The following is a 21,027-nucleotide window of genomic DNA, read 5'->3' as shown; positions in this document are numbered from 1 at the left end:
GACTGAGCCACCCAGGTGCCCCAACATTCTTTAGATTACAGTATAAAAGTGAGACTGTGACTGAATTGACTGAACTAAAGATGAATGACTAACATCCAAAAGTGGATACAGTGACTCATAGAACTTCAGGTCTCCCAAGTTCAGGAAAAGGTAGATGCAGCATATATTAGTACATTAGCAAGCTGCACATTGTTAAATAGAAACATGATACTGTTGCCACTGTTGCTGCTTACATGTATGATTGTGTATGAATACTGAGCTGACAAGAGGCAGCCTTTACTGTATGACCCGTGATGAATAATTATCACTCATTCTTACATTCCCTTCTGTGAAGAGGAGAAGCTTACGTTTTCCAGGATCCTATGCTGGTAGCATTCCAGGTTAGGCATTATCAATGGTATATGCAATATATGGAAGTCACAAAAGAAAGAATTTTTTTCTCTGCTCTGGTGGCAGGTGTGTAGGACTGAGGCATCCACAGAGGGCATAAATAGGACATTGTCACCACTTCGAAGCATCTTCCCAAGAATCTTGCACTGATGTCACAGGCTAACATCTTTAACAGCAGCGTCTTGCATCTTAGAGCACCCTCAGAACAACCCACCAAGATCCTAAGATTAGCAGCTGATCAGGTTTGTTAGATTTCTGAGCATTCTCCTGAGATTTACCAGTGGCAAGCAACAGAGATAATTTCCAAAGGTTTTGTACAATTTTTAATTTTTTAACTTTGAAACAATCTCAAACTTCCAGGAAAACTCCAATGTAACACAAAGGAATTTTCTTTCCTCAGACCATTGACAGTAAGTTGCTAAACACATTCCTCTTCTCCAAACACCTTGGTGCATATTTCATATGTACAAGGACATTTTCCTACACAACTAATACAAATGACAAAAATCTAGAAATTAACATTGATATGAACCAGCCATTTCTCTGAAGAAGGCTGGTACCTTTTAGTACAGAGAGATGTTAAGCAGCTAAAACCTGATGAGAGCTAGGTATGTTTAATCCTACTGAAATTATCATTGCTCCCAGGCCCTTTTAGTAACAAAGTTAGGGAATTAACATATGTACATCATTTGTTTCTATACATGCATACACACACACACACACACACACACACACACGTACCCATGTTTGACCACGTGTTCACAAAGGTCCAATCTAATACTAATAGCACAATCCATTTTAGTTTTCTCCCTTTCCACATCTGTAACTCTCTTATCTGACAATGAGAAATCCAGCTCTCATTGTACTCATTATTTGATGAATTCTACATATGGAACCAATCCCTCAATTCTACCACCCACCATCCCCCAATCCCCAGCCAACGTGGATATCCATTCTCATCTTGCCTGGGCTTCAACACCCTTTGACTAGGTGCACACCACATGAGCAGCTTTCCTTAACCCGTCTGGGCTCTGAAACCCCCCCAACATGACCCTACTCCTACGTCTAGCATGGCAGCTAGACCCTACTCCCAGATTTCCTATGAGTCAGCAGTGGTTCTCTTGACCTTCACTGCCCAGTCCTTTCAGTAGTTGTTTAAGTCTCTCTTTGCCTATATTCTTATTATACCCAAAATACTTAGAATGGCTACTGTGCCCCAAACTGTAATGGATATACTCATTGGCCATTTATTTAAGTATTCATGAAATAAACTATTTTAAATATTCAACTAAAATTTACCTCCTTAGATTTAGGGAAAAAATGAGGTCGAAGCACAATAACAAATTGATACCTACACTATCTTCCTCTGTGTGTGAAAATTTCTTTACTTTAGGTAACAGCACACACACACACACAAAGCCTAAATCCAAGAAAAGAAGCAGGTCTATGTGTGTATGTGTGAACATGCGGTGGGCAGCCATAACACGGAACATACTGTTCATCTATTTAACACTTCTTCCCCTCTTTACTGAAAGAATCTCAATTTTCTCTTACAAAATTACCATCCCTCCATCAATACAGTCTTAGTAGGATTATCAATGCATATGCCTCTAAGGTGACCCAATTCTACTAGGATTCCCTACTGGGAATTTGGGTCATAAATATATAGCTGGAGCTATGCTACTAACAATAGCACTTTGAAGAGACTTATTTCTTGCTACCTAAATAACTGGAATTGTACTAGTCCTTGTCCATAAAACCTGCTTGTTTAACAGTGTACATAAAATAATAATAACCGGGGTGCCTGGGTGGCTCAGTGGGTTAAGCCTCTGCCTTTGGCTCAGGTCATGATCTCAGGGTCCTGGGATCGAGCCCCGCATCGGGCTCTCTGCTCAGCAGGGAGCCTGCTTCCTCCTCTCTCTCTCTGCCTGCCTCTCTGCCTACTTGTGATCAAATAAATAAATAAATAAATCTTTAAAAAATAATAATAATAATAACCTAGGGACGACTGGGTGGCTCAGTTGGTTAAGTGTCTGCCTTCAGCTCAGGTCATGCTCCTGGGGTCCTGTGATCAAGTCCCACACTGGGACTTCTCCCTCTCCAGCTCCCCTGTGCTTGTGTTCCCTCTCTTGCTATCTCTCTCTGTCAAATAAATGAGCAAAACATTAATTAATTAATTAATTCTCCCTCTCCAGCTCCCCTGTGCTTGTGTTCCCTCTCTTGCTATCTCTCTCTGTCAAATAAATGAGTAAAACCTTAATTAATTAATTAATTAATTAATTAAAAACAACCTAGACTGGTACTTTGCTATAATTAACCAGTAATACTATGACTGTTTCTCCTCTTTAATTACTTATTTTATTATCTATGAATTACTTCATTTTGCCTCTCTGAATTAGTGCGTATCATTAGTGCATGCTTAAATATTTCTTTTTTTCTCAACCACTGTGATGTTTTAAACTCCAGAGCCTAAGACCCTCAAATAGTTTTGAGCCCACAGAAAAACCTGAATTCGCATATGGATGGGTCATTTAGTCAACATATATACATTTAAATGATTCTGAGTAGAGCTGGCACACAAGGTTACATTTTAGCTTCAGGTGGAGAACATAGTGATTCCATAATGTTATACATTATACTATGTTCACCACAAGTGTAGCTGCCATCTGTCTTGATCCATCGCTATTACAGTATCATTAACTATATTCCTACTGTGCCTTTTATTCCTGTGACTTATTCATTTCATAACCAGAGCCTGTATCTCCTACTCTCCCACAATTAAATTGTTTTTAATTTACTTGCATGCTGATCCTTTTCAAAAAGCAGATAATCTGATGTATTTTAAAACTGCCAAAAGCTAATTCCTCTGTACTGGTAACTGTGAAAACTCCACAGATACAGTTTACATTTCCTTAAAAAGATCAAATAGATTATTTCTTTAAAAAAAAAACACACACACACAAAAAAACAACCCAAAAACAAGAAAACAAACAAAAACCTAGTTGTTTAGTTCTTCCTACTAATTCTGTGACCACTTTCAGATTGTAGCTTGCAATCAAGGAATGCTTCATAATATACTCATTTTGAGCAGTGTATTTTTAAGTATACACAGTTCCACAAAACAATACTATATTTCACAAAAATATGGAAGTAGAGAGCAGTCTGGGTAGATGCTTTCCAAAAAAAGAAAGGAAACCTATAATTTACCATCTCAATAGATTACTGCAAATGCCAATCCATAAAACAAAATTTATTACCAATCATGAAAGTAAAACCCCACAAAAGAACTTAACTCACTAGAATTTTAGTGACCTGTCTCTCACTGTTATATACCCAGAACACTTAAAATCTATTACGACCGTTTCATCTAATCATTTCATTAATATAATATAGTTAACATAGTAATAGTTCTACTAATTGTCAGTTCTTTATCCTATATCACATTTACAATTCAAAAAGCATCACTTTTACCCGAATAAAAATTTCCAATTCTGTTTTTCTTCTTTTTTCAATTTTCTCTGCCTCAATTTGGCAAGTGTGACAAATGTACAGATGGTTGACAGCTGGTCCTCCTCCGTACCTAAAGCATGAAGAATTTAATAATTATGATAATGTTGAAGAAAGTGGATGTTCTAGGAAATTTGTCTCCAACTTTGAGTCAATGGCTAAATCCCTAGTAAAGAATAAATCCCCACAGAAAAATTCTCAGTCATAATTAAACTAATGTAAAAATCATGTAATTGTAACACCTTGATTTTATGTTTATCAGGGTCAATGACTCAATTTATTGATTAAACAGCTTTATATTTCAACTTTCCCTTATGGCTATTTCTGCTACCAAATATGTTAGAGGCAACAACACAAAGTAAAACAAGTGTCTTTCAAAAATTGCAATATAACATAAATCTTAGTTCAATGCAGCCATAGTCTTAATCAAGTTTTAATCAGAAGGATTAAAACTTCTCTCAGGTAAGAATTCATGGAAGAAGTCTTTTCAGTATTTAACTAAGAAAACATAGTAAGGAAATTATATATGAAATGTTTTAAAATAAAATTTAAAACTTTAATATTTCAGAGTTAAATATCACCATACTCTTTTACAGTACAGATAATTAGAACATAAAAATCAGAATTACATTATCTAGACTAGGGTCACATTAACTACAAAGTCTTCCTATTCAAACTTCAGAATGAATACTGATGGAAAACAGAATTTTCTACATAAGCAACATAAAGCACAAGGAACATATGTGAAATAATACAATTCCGTTTTAACAAGTTTCACCAACTGATTTTCACAATACCAAATTGTCTGATTTAAAAAAACAAACCTGCTATACAGGTTATCCCAAATGTTCTGAGGCAGCATCAAAACCAGGTCTTCAATATAACCGGCTTTTCGTGGAGGAACACCTAAAAAAGTTCAGATGGGTGTGTCTCATTCTTAAATTCCTTTATACAACTTTTAAAGGCTAAACTCATTTTTAAACTGATTAATCACTGGCATTTTTAAATCATTATTCTTAAAAATTAAGTAAAAGCATTTTTGGTGATTATGTTCCTAAAAATGAACATATTTCTTGAAGTAGAGAAAAACCAGCTAATCAAGATCTTCAAGCAACTTACATAAATCTTTACTAAACCTTGATTGTGTACTGGGAGAAATCAAAGAAAACTAAGAGACAATCTTTCCTTCATTGAGCTTGAGCTAGCAAAAGAAATGAGGCACTTATATACTTAACTATAATAAAAGGCAGTCACAGATAAATACCATTAAAAGTTTATGGGGAAATTCAGAACTGGAAGAGCATTATGTTAGTAGTTCAAGTGGGGAAATAACAAGCGATAAATTCACATACAGAAATCTTTCAAGGTTTAGGTTTCTATATCCACTACAGGATATTCCCACTACAAAAATAGTTAATTAACAAGAATATTGAGTCTTCAACCATGAAATTTAATCAAGGTACCACACTAAGGTGTTATTTATCACGGGTACGAACACAAACATAGCTGATCACAAAGGCTTAAGTTATATATAGCAAAATAAGTATATGAGGCTTTTTTGTTAAATTCCAAGTACACTTTCATACTTCGGAAAAGAGCCACCTATTAATTTAGACAAAAGGGATAAGAATCATGGATATAGCTGGCAGCTGAATGCCTCTCGGCCAAGAAAAATAATGTATAATAGAAATGTTCACTGTATCATAACTGGCTGTGTGTATCTCTGTCTCTATTACGAAATTAGAATATAGAGAAGAGAAATAGTATCTTTGGTATTCTCAGGGTCTAGCACAGGGTTTGGAACAGGTACTCAGTAAGTATCCCTTCTATGAAGAGGCTATATAAATCAAAGAAAAATATAAATTGAAGAAAAAGCCAATTTCTGGAACTAGAAAATTAAACACATTTAAGTTAGAATGCAGATGAAGAAATGAGAAAATAAGTGGAAGAGGAAAACTCTTGCCTCTTCCTAATTTGTAAATTATTTAACAGCAAACCCCTACCACTACTTTTCATTACAAAATTCCTTACCTCCATGAATACAGAGAAAATCATTATTTGAAATAGGACCAGGTTCAGCAAAAGTCTTAAATTTATTTAGCCACGGTCGAGAAATATAAAATTGAAGGAGACTTGGCTCCATTATGTTCAATAAATTTGCTATCCTTCTTCTCTCTTTTTGTGCCTCTTCACTGCTTTTCCTGTTAAGGACAATGATTCATTAAACTTAATATGCATTTTACTCCATCAGACTGGTAAATGGATTTTTCCTCTTCCTTATTAGATTCAGCATACACAGTAATATTATGAATCTTACTAGGCTTGGGACTAACTCAAGAGACACATATTTTGTATCACCACCCCACCAACTACGTATGTACTCCTAAAGGGCAACACTGTATCATAACTACTGAGAATCCACCTAACTACTGGCACACATTACGCATTCAAATGTTTGTTAATAAGATCCATCTAATCATGTTTTTTTTTTCAGTAGCTATTATTAAACCTTTTATAAGATACTGAAAAATACCAAAGATCCATTTTTATGGTAATACTTCCTTTATTAGCTATTTTAGGAGAAAATTTGGTACTTAATTCCTACCATCAGTGCCTAATTTATCAAAACCAATCTTTCTTTTTTTTTAAGATTTTATTAATTTATTTGACAGACACAGTGAGAGAGGGAACAGAAGCAGGGGGAGTGGGAGAGGGAGAAGCAGGTTCCTTGGAGAGCAGGGAGCCCGATGTGGGGGTCGATCCCAGGACCCTGGGATCATGACCTGAGCCGAAGGCAGATGCTTAAGGACTGAGCCACCCATGAGCCCCAAAACCAATCTTTCTAAAACAAAATCTATTCCTTTGCCTTCAACTAAATGATTTAACATTTTCCTAAGAAAAGATCATTTTGCACATAACCTTTCACTCTACTCACAAAATGAAATGAGAATGAAAACAATTTCTAATCTTTACTCAGCGATACATTTTGAAAGTCTTAGAAGTTATAATCCCAAAGTGAGATGTTCTTCCATATTTGTCAAAATAGCCTACCCATCATAAAAAAAAAAAAAAAGCCTACCCATGAGAATTACTTCCATACCTATAGAAAAGAACATAAGCTTCTGCATTTTGCACAGTAGATTCTGAAACTTCAGTGACACTTTGATCATCAAATTCATACCAGTGATGATTTAAATTGTTTCGGCAGTAGGCAATATAGTGTCCACCTGAATTTGAATTGAAAACATTTAAATAATTTCAGTAATACAAAATTAACATAAGAATTAAAGTACTTTTAAAAAAATTTTTTATTTATTTGAGAGAGAGAGAGCGCACAAGCAGGGGAAGGAGCAGAGTGAAAAACACAAGTAGACTCCCCGCTGAGTAGGGAGCGCAACATGGGGGCTCAATCCCAAGACCTTGAGATCATGACCTGAGCTGAAGTCAGATGCCTAACCAACCAAGCCAGCCAGGCACCCTAAGAATGAAAGTACTTTTTGAATCCTCAGTTCCTAGCAGAGACTGAGATATAGCAAAAACTATGCTCATTTTTTTTTCTAGTCTGTATCCTCCCACCACCACTTGAAATGAAAATAAGGACAAAAATAAAAACTTAAAAAACCAGTGTAAAAATAATCATGTTAAAGTCCTTATTAAATTTCATATAAAGTATAATTTTCAGTATTTCAAACTTCATAGCAAAATTATTTAATTTCCTAAAATTTTCTGCATGCTTTTAACAAACCAAAATAAAATAAATTTTGAAATATCTATTTTTACATTTTCCTTTCATTTAATCAAGTCTTATTGAAGAGATCAATTCAGATGGTTACTTTTATTTTTTTTTATCTAGACATATGTCAAACCTAATATACTTACTACTTGCAGTTCCATGATGACAAATGACTGACAGAAGATCATAGGTAACAATCTGAACTGGACTATCCTTAGCAAGAAATGGCTGAAGATCCAGACCTTCCAGCGGAAATGAAACATGGGTACTGATTTTGGTGGAAAACATCAGTTCATGTCTGAATCTTTTAAGATGGATGCACAAAATCTAAAAGATAAAGATTATTTAAAATTCTATTGTTTTATATGCTAGATAAAGAAGTCTATTAAATATAGACATTGAATTAAATGTCAAGGTTAAACATTACCCTGCAATTATGATAACCTGATTCCAAAGACATTAAGATGTAGAAATGGTGAAACTTGGTACTTCCTAATAAGTCACAGCTATCTGCTTTTCTAATTTTATATTGTATAACCTTTAAGATCCTACAATGTCTGATTAAACTATGTTCAAAACAGTTTTATAGATAAGGGCACTTATTTGCTATGTAACTCAGTATCTTAAAAATGGAAAATCCTAATAGGGTATATAAACACAGCAACTGGTCAATAGAACCACTCCATTCTTCAACAATGCTACATGGTACTATGTTACTGTTTTATGTCCCTACAACATAAAATAAGCTTAATTATAATAAAGCCCATACCTCAGGAAATTTTTGTACTTTACAAAACTTTACTCCATTCCTTAACCTGGGGAGGAAAAAAAAACAAATTTAAATTTAAATTTCCCATATGAATCTACAAAAGCTTTAGTATTTTTAATTTTTTTTTTAAGTAGGCTCCACGCCCAGTGTGGAGCCCAACTCAGGACTTGAACTCACAACCGTGAGATCAAGAGTCAGACACTCAAATGCCTGAGCCATCCAGGCATCCCCAGTATTTTTAAATATACGGCAAAATCTTTTAAAAAACACAGGGACAAAAATGCTCATTATTGAACTATATGCTACCAATTTAAAAACACATACTAATGAATATTGGAGTTCCTTATTTTTTAAAAAAAATGCTTAAACTAAGATTTCAGTAATAAAAATTTAAGGACTTGTTAATTCTTTGACGAATATTTTTTTAAACAAATGTGCTAGTGTTATGGCCTAGCTTTGTCTTTATAAAGACATCCAGATATCAAGTAAAACTGGGTAAAATAGAATCCCAATTTTACAGAATTGGTTGGTCAGGTCAATATATTTTAACTTTTTTTTTTTTTTTAGGTTTTTTTGTTGTTGTTTTTAAGTAATCTCTAAACTAAATATGGGGCTTGAACTGATAACCCCAAGATCAAGAGTCCCAAGCTCCACCAGCTAAGCCAGCTGGGTGCCCCTGTAATTTTTACTCTTTTTTAAATACATAACCTTTATTCTTTTAATTTATTATTTTTAATTGAAGTATAATTGACATGTAACAGTGTATTAGTTTCAAGTGTACAATATAATGATGCAGAATTTGTATACATTGCAAAATGATCACTACAGTAATTTTCTTTAACAACTGTCACCACATATAGTCACAAAATTTTTTTCTTTTTTTTTTTTTAAAAGATGACTAAATCAGTAGTTGTTCCGCCTTTTTTTTTTTTTTTTTAATTTGACAGACAGAGATCACAAGCAGGCAGAGAGGCAGGCAGAGAGAGAGGGAAAGCAGGCTCCCTGCTGAGCAGAGAGCCCGACGTGGGGCTCGATCCCAGGACCCTGAGATCATGACCCGAGCCGAAGGCAGAGGCTTTAACCCACTGAGCCACCCAGGTGCCCCACAAAATTTTTTTCTTTTCTTGTAAGACAGAAAATTTTTCAGATCTACCCTCTTACAAACTTTCAAATACGAAATACAGTATTATTAACTATAGTCACTATTGTGTACATCACATCTCCATGACTTAAATTATAACTGGAAATTTCTACCTTTTGACCCTCTTCACCCATTTTCCCCATTCCTCACTCCCACTTTGGCAATATAATCTTTATTCTTAAATGTGGGAACACATAACTTGAGTTCAAGGGTGGTTATTATTATTATTTTTTTTTTAAAGATTTTATTTATTTATTTGACAGAGATCAGAAGTAGGCAGAGAGGCAGGCAGAGAGAGAGGAAGGGAAGCAGGCTCCCTGCCGAGCAGAGAGCCCGATGCGGGGCTCGATCCCAGGACCCTGGGATCATGACCTGAGCTGAAGGCAGAGGCTCCAACCCACGGAGCCACTCAGGCGCCCCTCAAGGGTGGTTATTATTAATGATCAGTATTAATGTACACTTGACAGATACCTACTTTGGATTTGGGGTAGATACAAAGTTCTGTTCCATCTTCACTATTATCTTTTTCCTAGTTCATGTTTTCAAGGAACGTTCCCCCTCCAGGCCAACTCCCTCTTCAGCTATTAGCTACAGCTTCCAGACAAACTAATACATACTTCCCAATTCATTACAGGTGGTTTTGTCTTGTAGAAAGTACATAGCAGCTTTTCATCCTTATTGACCAAACAATACACCATTCCTTTTTGTCATGAGAACCGACACAGATCAATGTTTCCCTGGAGTTATTGCTAAACAGCCAGATGTTTGTTATCATGAAGGTTCTAGTTCTTATTAGGACACCATTATTCTTCTATTATAGAAATTCAGAAAAATTTCCCAGTTCACACAAATATATCTGCCTTCAATTCTCCAATTACTTTTCTTTTCTAACTGACCACCAAGAAGGCTTAAAAGCTTGAATTTATTACAGGACATTTAAAAGGAAACTAGCAGATATAAAGAAATAATACTTTCCTTAAACTTCTATTCGGCCTTCATACAACAGGTACATCAAAGTTGGCATAACATTTCTGAATTTTCTACAGATTTGAAACTATGTACCTTTATAGTATCTGACTTCCTGAATCTAGTCTGTTAACATGGTAGTTCAGAAGAGAATATTGCCTTATTTATGATGGCAAAACTTATATAATGAAAACATATGTTACACATCCTAGTATATCTTTTATACCACAGTTAGAAATGTTTTATGTAAAATTACATACATAATTTATCTCAAAATATATATAAACTTTTTCATCTTAGATAAGCTGATTAAATTTATCAAACTTTTACCTCAAATTTGTTTTATAGAGCAACCTGTCTTTATTTTTACCAGGACAAAGCTTGCCAGCCTTCATTTTACTAAATAAGATGCAAAATTCGCTTGACATATCCAATTCAAATGAACAAGAAAAATACCATTTATAATACAAAACATGAGATTCAGAACACCGTCAATGACACTTACTTTTTGCATTTTTCACAACTGTACATATTGTCACCTGGAAATAGAACAGATATGGTCATTCCTCTCAAAATAAAAGTAAGTTATTTTCTTTTGGTTCTGCAATTCTTGGGGTTTGCCACATGCTGATTTTGCAGCACAGTAACATAAGGCTCACATTTTTAAGGCTCTGCTCAAGAGTCAGCTCATGATGTTTACTTTGCCTAAAATACCCTCACCTCACTCTCTTTTCAACCCTGAAGGCCTAACTCAAATAACATCCTTTCCATTTACTCACTCAGCAGACTTTACTGACTGCCTGTTACATATTCCAGCAAGGTGCCAAACACACAAAAACAGTGGTATATCTTGAATATTACGGAGAAACTCAGAGTACTCCACATATACAGTTCTTTTATATGGGTTGAATTTTCCCTTCTTTGACTCCCAGAGCAGTTTAAGACACCTCACTTACATATTGTCTTACACTACAGAGATCTGTATAAATTATTTCAGGATATGAGTTATGTTATTTATGTTACCATGGTAGGTACTGGCAACTATGCTGATATGGGCAAGTACTATTTAAGCCACCTTAAGACTTACCTTTTATAAATACATTTTATATAAATATAAACATAAAATATTAAATATATAAATATATAAAATATATAAATATAAAATGTATTAATATTTCATATAAATTTATATGATTTTATATAAATATAAAATGTCCCACTAGTATTTTAGATCATCCACAACAATTCAGCCATAATTGAAAACTGTTTCATATTTACCTTTCAGTTCATCTCTGGCGAAGAAGGCAGCAAGACAATCTTGCAAGGTTACTATTGGACCCCAAAACCAGCTAGGAACACATGAGACAACAAACCTGAAACATTATTGACAGAAAAAAAAAAAAGCAAGTGTTCTGCCAGTACAGCAGAAACAGCAGTTTTAACAATCAATTAATATAAAGAAAATACATACATACCTCTTCACATATTCCATGAAAAAAGCTATCCACCCTTGTGGAGCATATGCTTCGCCACATGATCCTGCTTTGACTATAGAAGTTGGGTGACTGGATGAATGCAGCTTAGCAAGGTCTTCCTTGCCGGGAATTGGCAAGGACAGATCTTGAAAGGTCTCGAGGGTTACAGACACCTAAAATTGTTTCGTGTTTAAAATGGAATGAAAATAATCCAACACAGACATTTATAAGAACAAATCTTAGACTGCCCAAAGCAATTCATAAGCAAAAAATGAAAAAATCAGTAACAGTAATGGCAACAGCAAAAATACTTGCTCTGAACCAGGTGCTGTTCTAAATTTAATCTTCACATAATACTTCATAAGGACACTGTGGCATAGAGAAGTACATACAGACACTACAGACTCAGTACCAAACTCTTAAGCACTACCACTGCATTTATTTTTGGAAATGATCTCTCATGATAGTTTTTAAATGTTTTTTAAAAAAGAAGTAAAACCTGCCACGTAATTTTTAAATAGCTGAAAACATTTCAGGATGATTCCATTTAAATATCTAGTACCCAAATAGCCTACATTAAAATGATCCTATTGAAAGCCCTCAGATTTGACTTAAGAACCTAATACAGTAATTGAAAACTTATTTTTGAGGGTTTTTTTTTTTGAAAGAAGTCATTTCATATTCCTTAATTCTGAGATTCAGAGATATGATTTAAAAACTCATGATTTTCATTTATGCTCAGGTGTATGAATCTGACACTACCTTTATTATCTGAGCCCTAATCTTAACAGAAGAAAATATTTATAAGCCACACCACCAAATGTAGTACATTCACAGCCTTGTGCCTGCAAATAGAAACAGTTTCCCAGCATATTAATTTTGCCAGCCTTGGGAGAATATGCATGTGTTATACACTGTTGCTGAGCAACACATCACCTTTGTACGTGACCAGAGATGAAAAACTGAATTAATTCTTGTTGCTAATGCATGCCTGTCCAATGACAGGTCAAGACCCATACTTTCAAAATGATGTTGCTGTTACTTCTAAAAACACAAATTCTACTCCTAGAATTAATTTATACTGATGTAAACAGAAGAAATACACGTACAGTCCTCAGCAGCAAGGAGAAAAAAAATAAACTTTTCATCCCATTTGTCAAGTTTTTGTTTTGTTTTAAAGAGCATTTGACAGAAATTCCCTGTGTATTATAATTCCCTCATACTCACCCTGTCACAAGTCAGACACTGCACTGAACTAATAATTGTTCCATCAAATATGTCTGAAATAACACTTCGGTATTTCTTGTGCTGTTTTTTTCTCTTTGGAGATGATGCAGATTGAGCTAGGATTGAAAAACAAGTGTAGAACATTTTTTTTAAAAACCAAGGTAGTTCCTTTAGCATTTTTCTCTGGAATCCTTTACAATAAAATTTACAATGCTAATGAAATTCTGTCCAAATACTATTCAAGAGAATTACTTAAAAAAAAAAAATCCCTACAAAAAACCAAGATGAACTAGAAGGTGTTTGGTCTCCTCAGCTTGACTTCAATCAGAATAAATTTTGCTTTTACTTATTTGTTTTTGCATCCAAGTAAGGCCTTATTTGAAGAAAGGATTCTATAATTAAGTTTTAAGAGTTTCTTTATATATTCTGGACACAAGTCCTTTGTCAACTATGTGATTTACAAGTATTTTCTCCTAATCTTATCTTTTCAATCTCTTAATAGGGTCTTTTGCCAAGAAAATTTTTTATTTTTTCTTTTATCGATATTGTTTTGATATCTTTAAAAAACTTTCTGTCTAACACAAGGTCATGAACACTTCCTCTTCCTTATGTTTTTTCCTAAGAGTTTTAGAGTTTTACATTTCATAATACTGGAATTCTCATACATAGCCAAGTGGGAATGCAAAATTATACAGCTATGCTAGAAAACAATTTCATATAACATTAAGCGTAAAACCCAATAAGCCCCTTTCTGGATGTTTACTCTAGACAAACTTACAATCACACAGAAACCTGTACACAAATGCTTATAGCAGCATTCTTCATAACTGCCAAAAACTGGAAGTAGTTCAAATGTTCTTCAAAGTGAATAAACAAACAGTACTATAGCCCTATACAATGAAATACTACTCTGTAATAAAAAGAAACTATTCAGACATGCAACATAACTATACCTCAAATGCATTACACTAAGTGAAATAAGCCTATTTCAAAAGGCTATCAACTGTATGATTCCATTTATATGACATTCCAGAAAAGGCAGAACAATAGTACAGAGAACAGATCAAAAGGGCTAGGGTTTGGGGAGGGGTGGGAGAATGATCTGATTACAAAAAGATAATATAATGGAATTCTTTGGGAGTGTTAAAACTCTTCTATATGCTGTTTGTGGTGGTGGTAACAAGAATCTATGTATGTGTTAAAATTCAGGACTCTACACCAAAAGAGTGAATTCTACTCTATACAAATTTGTGCCACACACACACACACAAATTTCAAATCATGGTTGTATAAAGTTATGCTGTTAATTTTAAAGTATTGACTATTTCATAATTAACACTTTATATTATCAACGCAAAGGAATCTGAGTAACTGAAACTTCTACCTTTTTTGTGTGTGGGTGCCAATCCTGGCCACAAATTGCCTGATTTAGGAGGGCTTGCTGATAAACGTGGATTAACACCTTCATTTGATGGGAGGATCTGTGATGTAGACAGGTCATTCAAATGGACATCAGTAATGTATTCTGTAATATTTAAAATTTGTATTATTATCTCAAATAGTAAAACTATCCCACTTATCAAATAGTATTAATTTAAAGGCTTCTTCATTTGAGATTTTGAACACAATTCACATTAACAAATGTCAAATGAAACATTTGATAGACAAAGTCCTCGTTAAGCAAAATAACAGTAATTTTCCACCTAGGAATCCAAATAATGTTTGTAACACCCTACTGCTGTAGGCAATTCAGGAAGTGATCAGAGGAAACATAAAGCCAAACAGGATTGCATTTATTCTTACTTAGTATTTTTTAATATTTGTGACAGTTTTTAAAAAACTTCAAAACCATGCAGGAGGAAAAAATGTCATTCTCTCAAACTAACCTTATAATCAAAATCTAAGAAGAAATTTAGGCATAAGAAAGAACAAATTATTTTATTCTTACTGGGATAAAAGAAAATGCATTCCTTTATTATGAAAGGGCCTTCTTTTGAAGAAAATTATGAATCAGGAAAATAAAAGCTTCATGACAGCTATCTTTAGAGTTTGCTGTTGGACTCTTAGCACATAACACAGATTACAGGGCAAGGGATTGTGCTCAATTAGTATTTGAGTGAGGAAAAGAGAATTGTTCATGAAAGATCCTAAAAGAAAATGACTTCAGGGATTTTTCCAGATGCAAAATAAGTGACTTTTATTACTTACACATAGGGCATTTCTCATGATTTCAACCATGACTAAAAAAAAAAAAAAGACTACTTAATACTGGAGGAAGAAAGGGTAAGAGACTCACTCTAGGACTTCCTGAAGAGAATAAATGTAGTATTATCAAGGACAGGGATTTACAGGATTTCCTGTAAAGAACCTGATAATAAATATTTCAGGTTTTGCATGCCATATATGGTCTTTGTCACATTTTTTAAATCAGGTCTTTGTAAAATGTAAAAGCTCAAATCCCTGACCTAGGTCATCAATTAGTCACTGTGTGTAAGAACAAACCTGCTACAGACCAATAAAGAACCACTAACTCCCTTAAACAGGCTTTTGACAAGGATGGACCGAACAGGAGTCTACAGCAGCCTAAGTTAAGTCTTTCAATACTGACAGTTCATGTATTTACTAACTAAACAACTTCTAAATACATTTAAACTCTAAACATTGGCCACTATAATTTAGGAGTCTAACATGTTTTCCTGACTAGAACACATTTATGTGCTGTACAAAGGTGGAACCATTAGGATTCCTGTACTCAAGGAAATATCCTTTTCCTCAAGGAATTTTTGGTTCATTCAATACCTAATAAATTGTTTAGTAGTTTCATTCATTAGAAATTACAGAAGATAAACCATTTTATATTACTTGTCTGCCACTTATTTTAAAAGATCAGATAGTTTAAACTTCTGATGGTTTTTTTTATGTACTTTAAAAAACTAAAGACCGGGGTGCCTGGGTGGGTCAGATGGTTGAGCATCTGCCTTTGGCTTAGGTCATGATCTCCAGGTCCTGGGATGGAGCCCCGTGTCAGGCTCCCAGCTCAGCAGAGAGTCTACTTCTCCCTCTCCCCCTGCTTGCCCACTCTCTCTCTCTCAAATGAACAAATAAAATCTTTAAAAAGAAAACAAAACAAAACAAAAAACTAAAGACCACATTAAGCCAGATAAATTAATTCCTCAAGAAATGAAAGTAAAATGCAAAGCAACCCAACTCAATTACCTTCGGCCAGATGGCCACTTGCTCTTTTCAAAAGAACACTGGCTAGTATTATGATATAATTTATCAAAACAGGGTTCATTATAGTTAAACTCTTACATCAAAACATATGCCAAATATCTCATAGCTGATATGACTTCAATGACAACAGTCTAAATTGAAAAGTATGAAAGATTACAAAACTGCAATTTAGGTTATTTTGCTTCTTGCCCAGGATCTCAACAGAATCTGCATAAAATGACATTAACACTCACATGCAATTATTGCTAACTCTACTAGCTGAAAGCCCAAAAGTAACCACTATATAATTCCTTTCTTCAAACTGAATTATATAATGTGATACACTGCACACAAATTAAGCTAAAGCTACTAATCAGCCTATTTTGTTTTTATTATGCTAAATATAAACTATTAACACGTAAACTAGAAATGTGTTCTGATTTTACTGAGATGTCATGCTGATTCCCCCCCAATCAGAAATCAGTAAAATTACAAATATAATCTTAAATACAAATATCCACACTTGCACACATTGTCTACAAATGAAGCACTACCATTTCCAAAGTATTAAATTGTCACCTGAAGCTCTGCTGTGTATTTGCACTTTGACAGTTTCCTGGTTGTTCAAGTCAACCGTTTCAGATACAGAGTCTCTATCTTTATCTAATTCTCCTTCAGAATTTACTTTATTAATCTTATTGCACATCTTCTCTTTTTGCCAATCTTTTGCCATTTCAGAATTGTTCTCATCATCCTGAATCAACATTGTTGTTTCGTTATTATCTTCAGAAAAGCCTCTAGAGCCATTTTCATTTTCTGCTTTATCACTGCTGCTACAAGATTCACAGGATTGAAAATCTACATCTGATTGGCTCTTGTCTTCTTCCATGGTCTCCTCAGTCGTTATAGTTTGAGGATCTTCCTCAACTTCCATGACCTGTTCTTTTAACTCTTCATGAAGCAGATCCATTAAACATCGAAGAAATTCTTGAGCATCCTAATATATAAGCAACAAAGATATTACCATTTCATTAAAAACACGTGCATGTAGAAACATAAGAAAAAATACACAGAATGTGCTTATCAACGGATTTCTAAATGTGTGGCATTATGCTGAAGAAACACCAGGCATTGAAGGCATGGGAAGCCCTAAGTTCTAAAAAGTTATATAAATAAAACAGAAGTAATTTAAAAATGAAATATGAGGGCGCCTGGGTGGCTCAGTGCGTTAAGCCTCTGCCTTCGGCTCAGGTCATGATCTCAGGGTCCTGGGATCGAGCCCCACATCGGGCTCTCTGCTCAGCAGGGAGCCTGATTCCTCCTCTCTCTGCCTGCCTCTCTGCCTACTTGTGATCTCTCTCTCTCTCTGTCAAATAAACAAATAAAATCTTTAAAAAAAAAAAAAAGAAAGATGAGGCAGCTTTTAGTACTGCTGCTACTTTTAAAAAACGGAGAAGGTATAAAGAAAACATGGATTTGCCTAATAGGACAATTAGAATTCGAGATGTCCTGAATTCAAATATTTTATAAGTTTGGCTTAAAATTAAAGTTCATCATTTCCTCAAAGGAAAAACCCATGATCAACGTGGAATGCTTTTTGAAAATACAAATCTATGGGTACAGGACTATGCAAAATGGGTGAGGGGGAGTAGAAGGTATAGGCTTCCAGTTACATAATGAACTAGTCATAGGGATGAAAGGTATAGCACAGAGAATACTGTCAAAGGTATCATAATAGTGTTGTATGGCAACAAATGGCAGCTACACTTGTTACAAGCACAGCATGACTATGTAATATTGTCGAATCACAACACTATACACCTAAAAAAATGCAACACTGTGTGTCAGCTACACTTCAATTAAAAAAAAAGAAAAGAAAATACAAATTTGAAGACCCAACTCATATGTACCAAATCAGTGTCTGGTGATCCAGGAATGTGCACCAGAAAAAATCTAAAGGGAACAGGTATTGTTTTGAAAAAAAAAAAAAAACTATGTTAGGGCCAGGTGTTAACATTAAAGGAAACTATATAAAGCTACAGTAATAGAAACTGCCATCAGTACAACTACAAAAAAAAAAAAAGGAAAAAAAAACAAGTCAATGAAATGAATTAAAGCCCAGAAACAGACCCTATAAAATATAAATGTAAGCATAAACATTAATAAAGAAGAAATTTTAAAAATCAGGTAAGAAAATTCTTAAATCTGTAGTTTGGAACAATTAGTTAACTCTGTGAAAAATGAAATTTGGATTGTAACACAAAATAAATGACAGATTAGAGAATTAAATATTTTGAAAAATTAAGCATTAAATATAGGTGTAATATATGTGTAACTTTTTGAAGCTAAAAGCACTAAAAGAGAGACATAGTTATCCAACACAAATTTAACAATTTCTAGAAAAATATAAAATTACAAGAAAGGTAGAAAAATATAAACTAAAAATATGAGAATAGGTTATTCTTCTCAGTAAATAAACATTAAGAAGTGATGACCTAAAACAATAGACAAATAAATTATAAAGGAAGAAATACAAGTAACTACATAAAAGATAATGCATAATGGCATTTTGCAAACTTATTAAAGATTAGTATTATGAATGAAAAAGAATAAAGACTTACCTGCTGAGAATAGCCCCGAAATGTTGGATTTACTGTTTTAATTCCTTGAAACAAAGTAGTGGGCACAACAGATCCTGGCCTGAGTAGGAAAAAATTTTAATGAGAAATTTGTGACTTTTACTTTCCATTCCAGAAATTTAGCAATCAAGAATTCAAGCTGTTAAAGTGTTTCCAAAAAAATCACTAAAAATTGCCCAGTACTATGTTGCATAGGCTCACCAGAATAGCTTACTAATAATATTCAAAATACATTTTATTGTTCTCCACCCTAATGAAATGGTCATGCTCTACTATGATTTTTCAAAAATACTTGTAATTACTTAAAACAAAATTTTAATTCCTTAAAATTCTGGGGATAATAATTAAGATAAATGTACACAGTACATTGTCTAAATAAGATTTTTCTGAATTCCATGTGTTTTTTTTAAGATTTTATTTATTTATTTGACAGAGAGAGACACAATGAGAGAGGGAGAAGCAGGCTTCCTGCCAATATGGGGTTTGATCCCAGGACCCTGAGATCATGACCTGGGCTGAAAGTAGATGCTTAACAACAACTGAGCCACCCAGGCGCCCCTGAATTCCATGCTTTTATTTGAGTATAGCTGACATTAAGATTTTAAAACCAGCATCAACTAACCATGAAAACAAAAATGAAAAGCCAACCAAATTATGAGATTTAACCACCTTTAGAATTTCATACTGACGAAGTTTAAAGTACAGATTCAGGTCAAAGAATCTTAAAACAGCAGTTAAGGGGTAGTTCTAGCTACAAAGGAACTTAGAAATATTAGAGCCCGCAGCAGCACTGGATAACACCCAATGGGGATAAACAACAATGGAGGATTCTGGCTCTCTGGCTCTCTAATGTTAGAGGTATAAATGGCATCTACTTCATATCCCAAAAGAACTCATTAAGATCATCTTCTATTTTTTTACAAAAAAATAAACTCAAAGTGGATTAAAGACCTAAATGTAAGACCTGAATCCATGAAACACCTAAAAGAAAACATAGGCAATAATCTCTTAGACATTACCCTTAGCAATGTATTTAGGGATATGTCTCCTCAGGCAAGGGAAACCAAAGCAAAAATAAACTATTGGGACTACACTAGAATAAAAGGCTTGCACACAGAAAGGGAAACCATCAAGAATACAAAAAAGCAACATAGCTAGTGGGAGAAGGTAGTTGCAAATGGTATATCAAATAAGGGGGTAATATCCAAAATATATAAAGAAGTTATACAATTCAACACACACACAAAAATCTAGATTAAAAGATGGGTAGAGGACCTGAACAGACATTTTTCCAAAAACATACAGAGGGCCAACAGACATATGAAAAGATGCTCAATTTCACTAATCATCAACGAAATGCAAATCAAACCCACAAGGAGGTATCACTTCACACTGATCAGAATGGCTAGTATCAAAGAAAAAAAAGAAAGAAAGAAAGAAAGAAAGAAAGAAAGAAAGAAAGAAAGAAAGAAATAACAAGTGTTGGCAAAGATGTGGAGAAAAGGGAACCCTCATGCACTGTAGGTGGGAGTGTAACTGATGCAGCCACTCTGGAAAACAGTACAAAGGTCCCTCAAAAAACTGAAAATTGAAATACCAAATGGTCCGGTAATTCCACTACTGGGTATTTACCCAAAGAAAATAAAAACATGAATCCAAAAAGATATATGCAACTCTATATAGCATTATTTACAATAGCCAAGATACAAAAGCAACCCAAGTGTCCATCCATAGATGAATGGATAAAGATGTGGTATATACACAATGGAATATTTATTCAGTCACAAAAAAGAGTAAGATCTTTTCATCTGTAACAATATGAAAGGTCCTAAAGTATATCATGCTAAGTGAAATAAGTCAGAGAAAGACAAATACCAAATGACTTCACTTACACGCAGAATCTAAGAAACAAAACAAATGAATAAAACAAGCAAAAACGGCTCTTAAATACAGAGAACAAACTGGTG

The 21,027-nt window shown here is 34.1% G+C and overlaps 1 protein-coding gene across 2 annotated transcripts in view; it reads right to left on the bottom strand.

Annotated features, from left to right (window-relative positions):
• The window catches only part of USP33 (ubiquitin specific peptidase 33), a 57,150-nt gene that overhangs the window by 6,699 nt on the left and 29,424 nt on the right, over window positions 1–21,027 (bottom strand). The window contains exons 9-21 of one of the 2 annotated variants that reach the window (XM_080802519.1): window positions 19,043–19,121; window positions 17,001–17,418; window positions 14,593–14,733; window positions 13,209–13,324; window positions 11,982–12,154; window positions 11,785–11,879; window positions 11,012–11,045; window positions 8,400–8,445; window positions 7,777–7,957; window positions 6,998–7,124; window positions 5,929–6,098; window positions 4,722–4,803; window positions 3,862–3,970 (exon numbers count right to left, since the gene is read on the bottom strand). In XM_080802519.1, coding sequence (XP_080658645.1) covers window positions 3,862–3,970; window positions 4,722–4,803; window positions 5,929–6,098; window positions 6,998–7,124; window positions 7,777–7,957; window positions 8,400–8,445; window positions 11,012–11,045; window positions 11,785–11,879; window positions 11,982–12,154; window positions 13,209–13,324; window positions 14,593–14,733; window positions 17,001–17,418; window positions 19,043–19,121 — 1,771 coding nt within the window. The remainder of the gene's footprint in view (window positions 1–3,861; window positions 3,971–4,721; window positions 4,804–5,928; window positions 6,099–6,997; window positions 7,125–7,776; window positions 7,958–8,399; window positions 8,446–11,011; window positions 11,046–11,784; window positions 11,880–11,981; window positions 12,155–13,208; window positions 13,325–14,592; window positions 14,734–17,000; window positions 17,419–19,042; window positions 19,122–21,027) is intronic. The other variant, XM_080802520.1, reaches the window with a different exon arrangement.

The sequence above is a fragment of the Martes martes genome (assembly GCF_963455335.1).
Source record: "Martes martes genome assembly, chromosome: 4".
Classification (NCBI taxonomy): domain Eukaryota; kingdom Metazoa; phylum Chordata; class Mammalia; order Carnivora; family Mustelidae; genus Martes; species Martes martes.
Note: the sequence above shows the minus strand (reverse complement) of the source record. Positions and strands in the feature narration are given on the sequence as shown.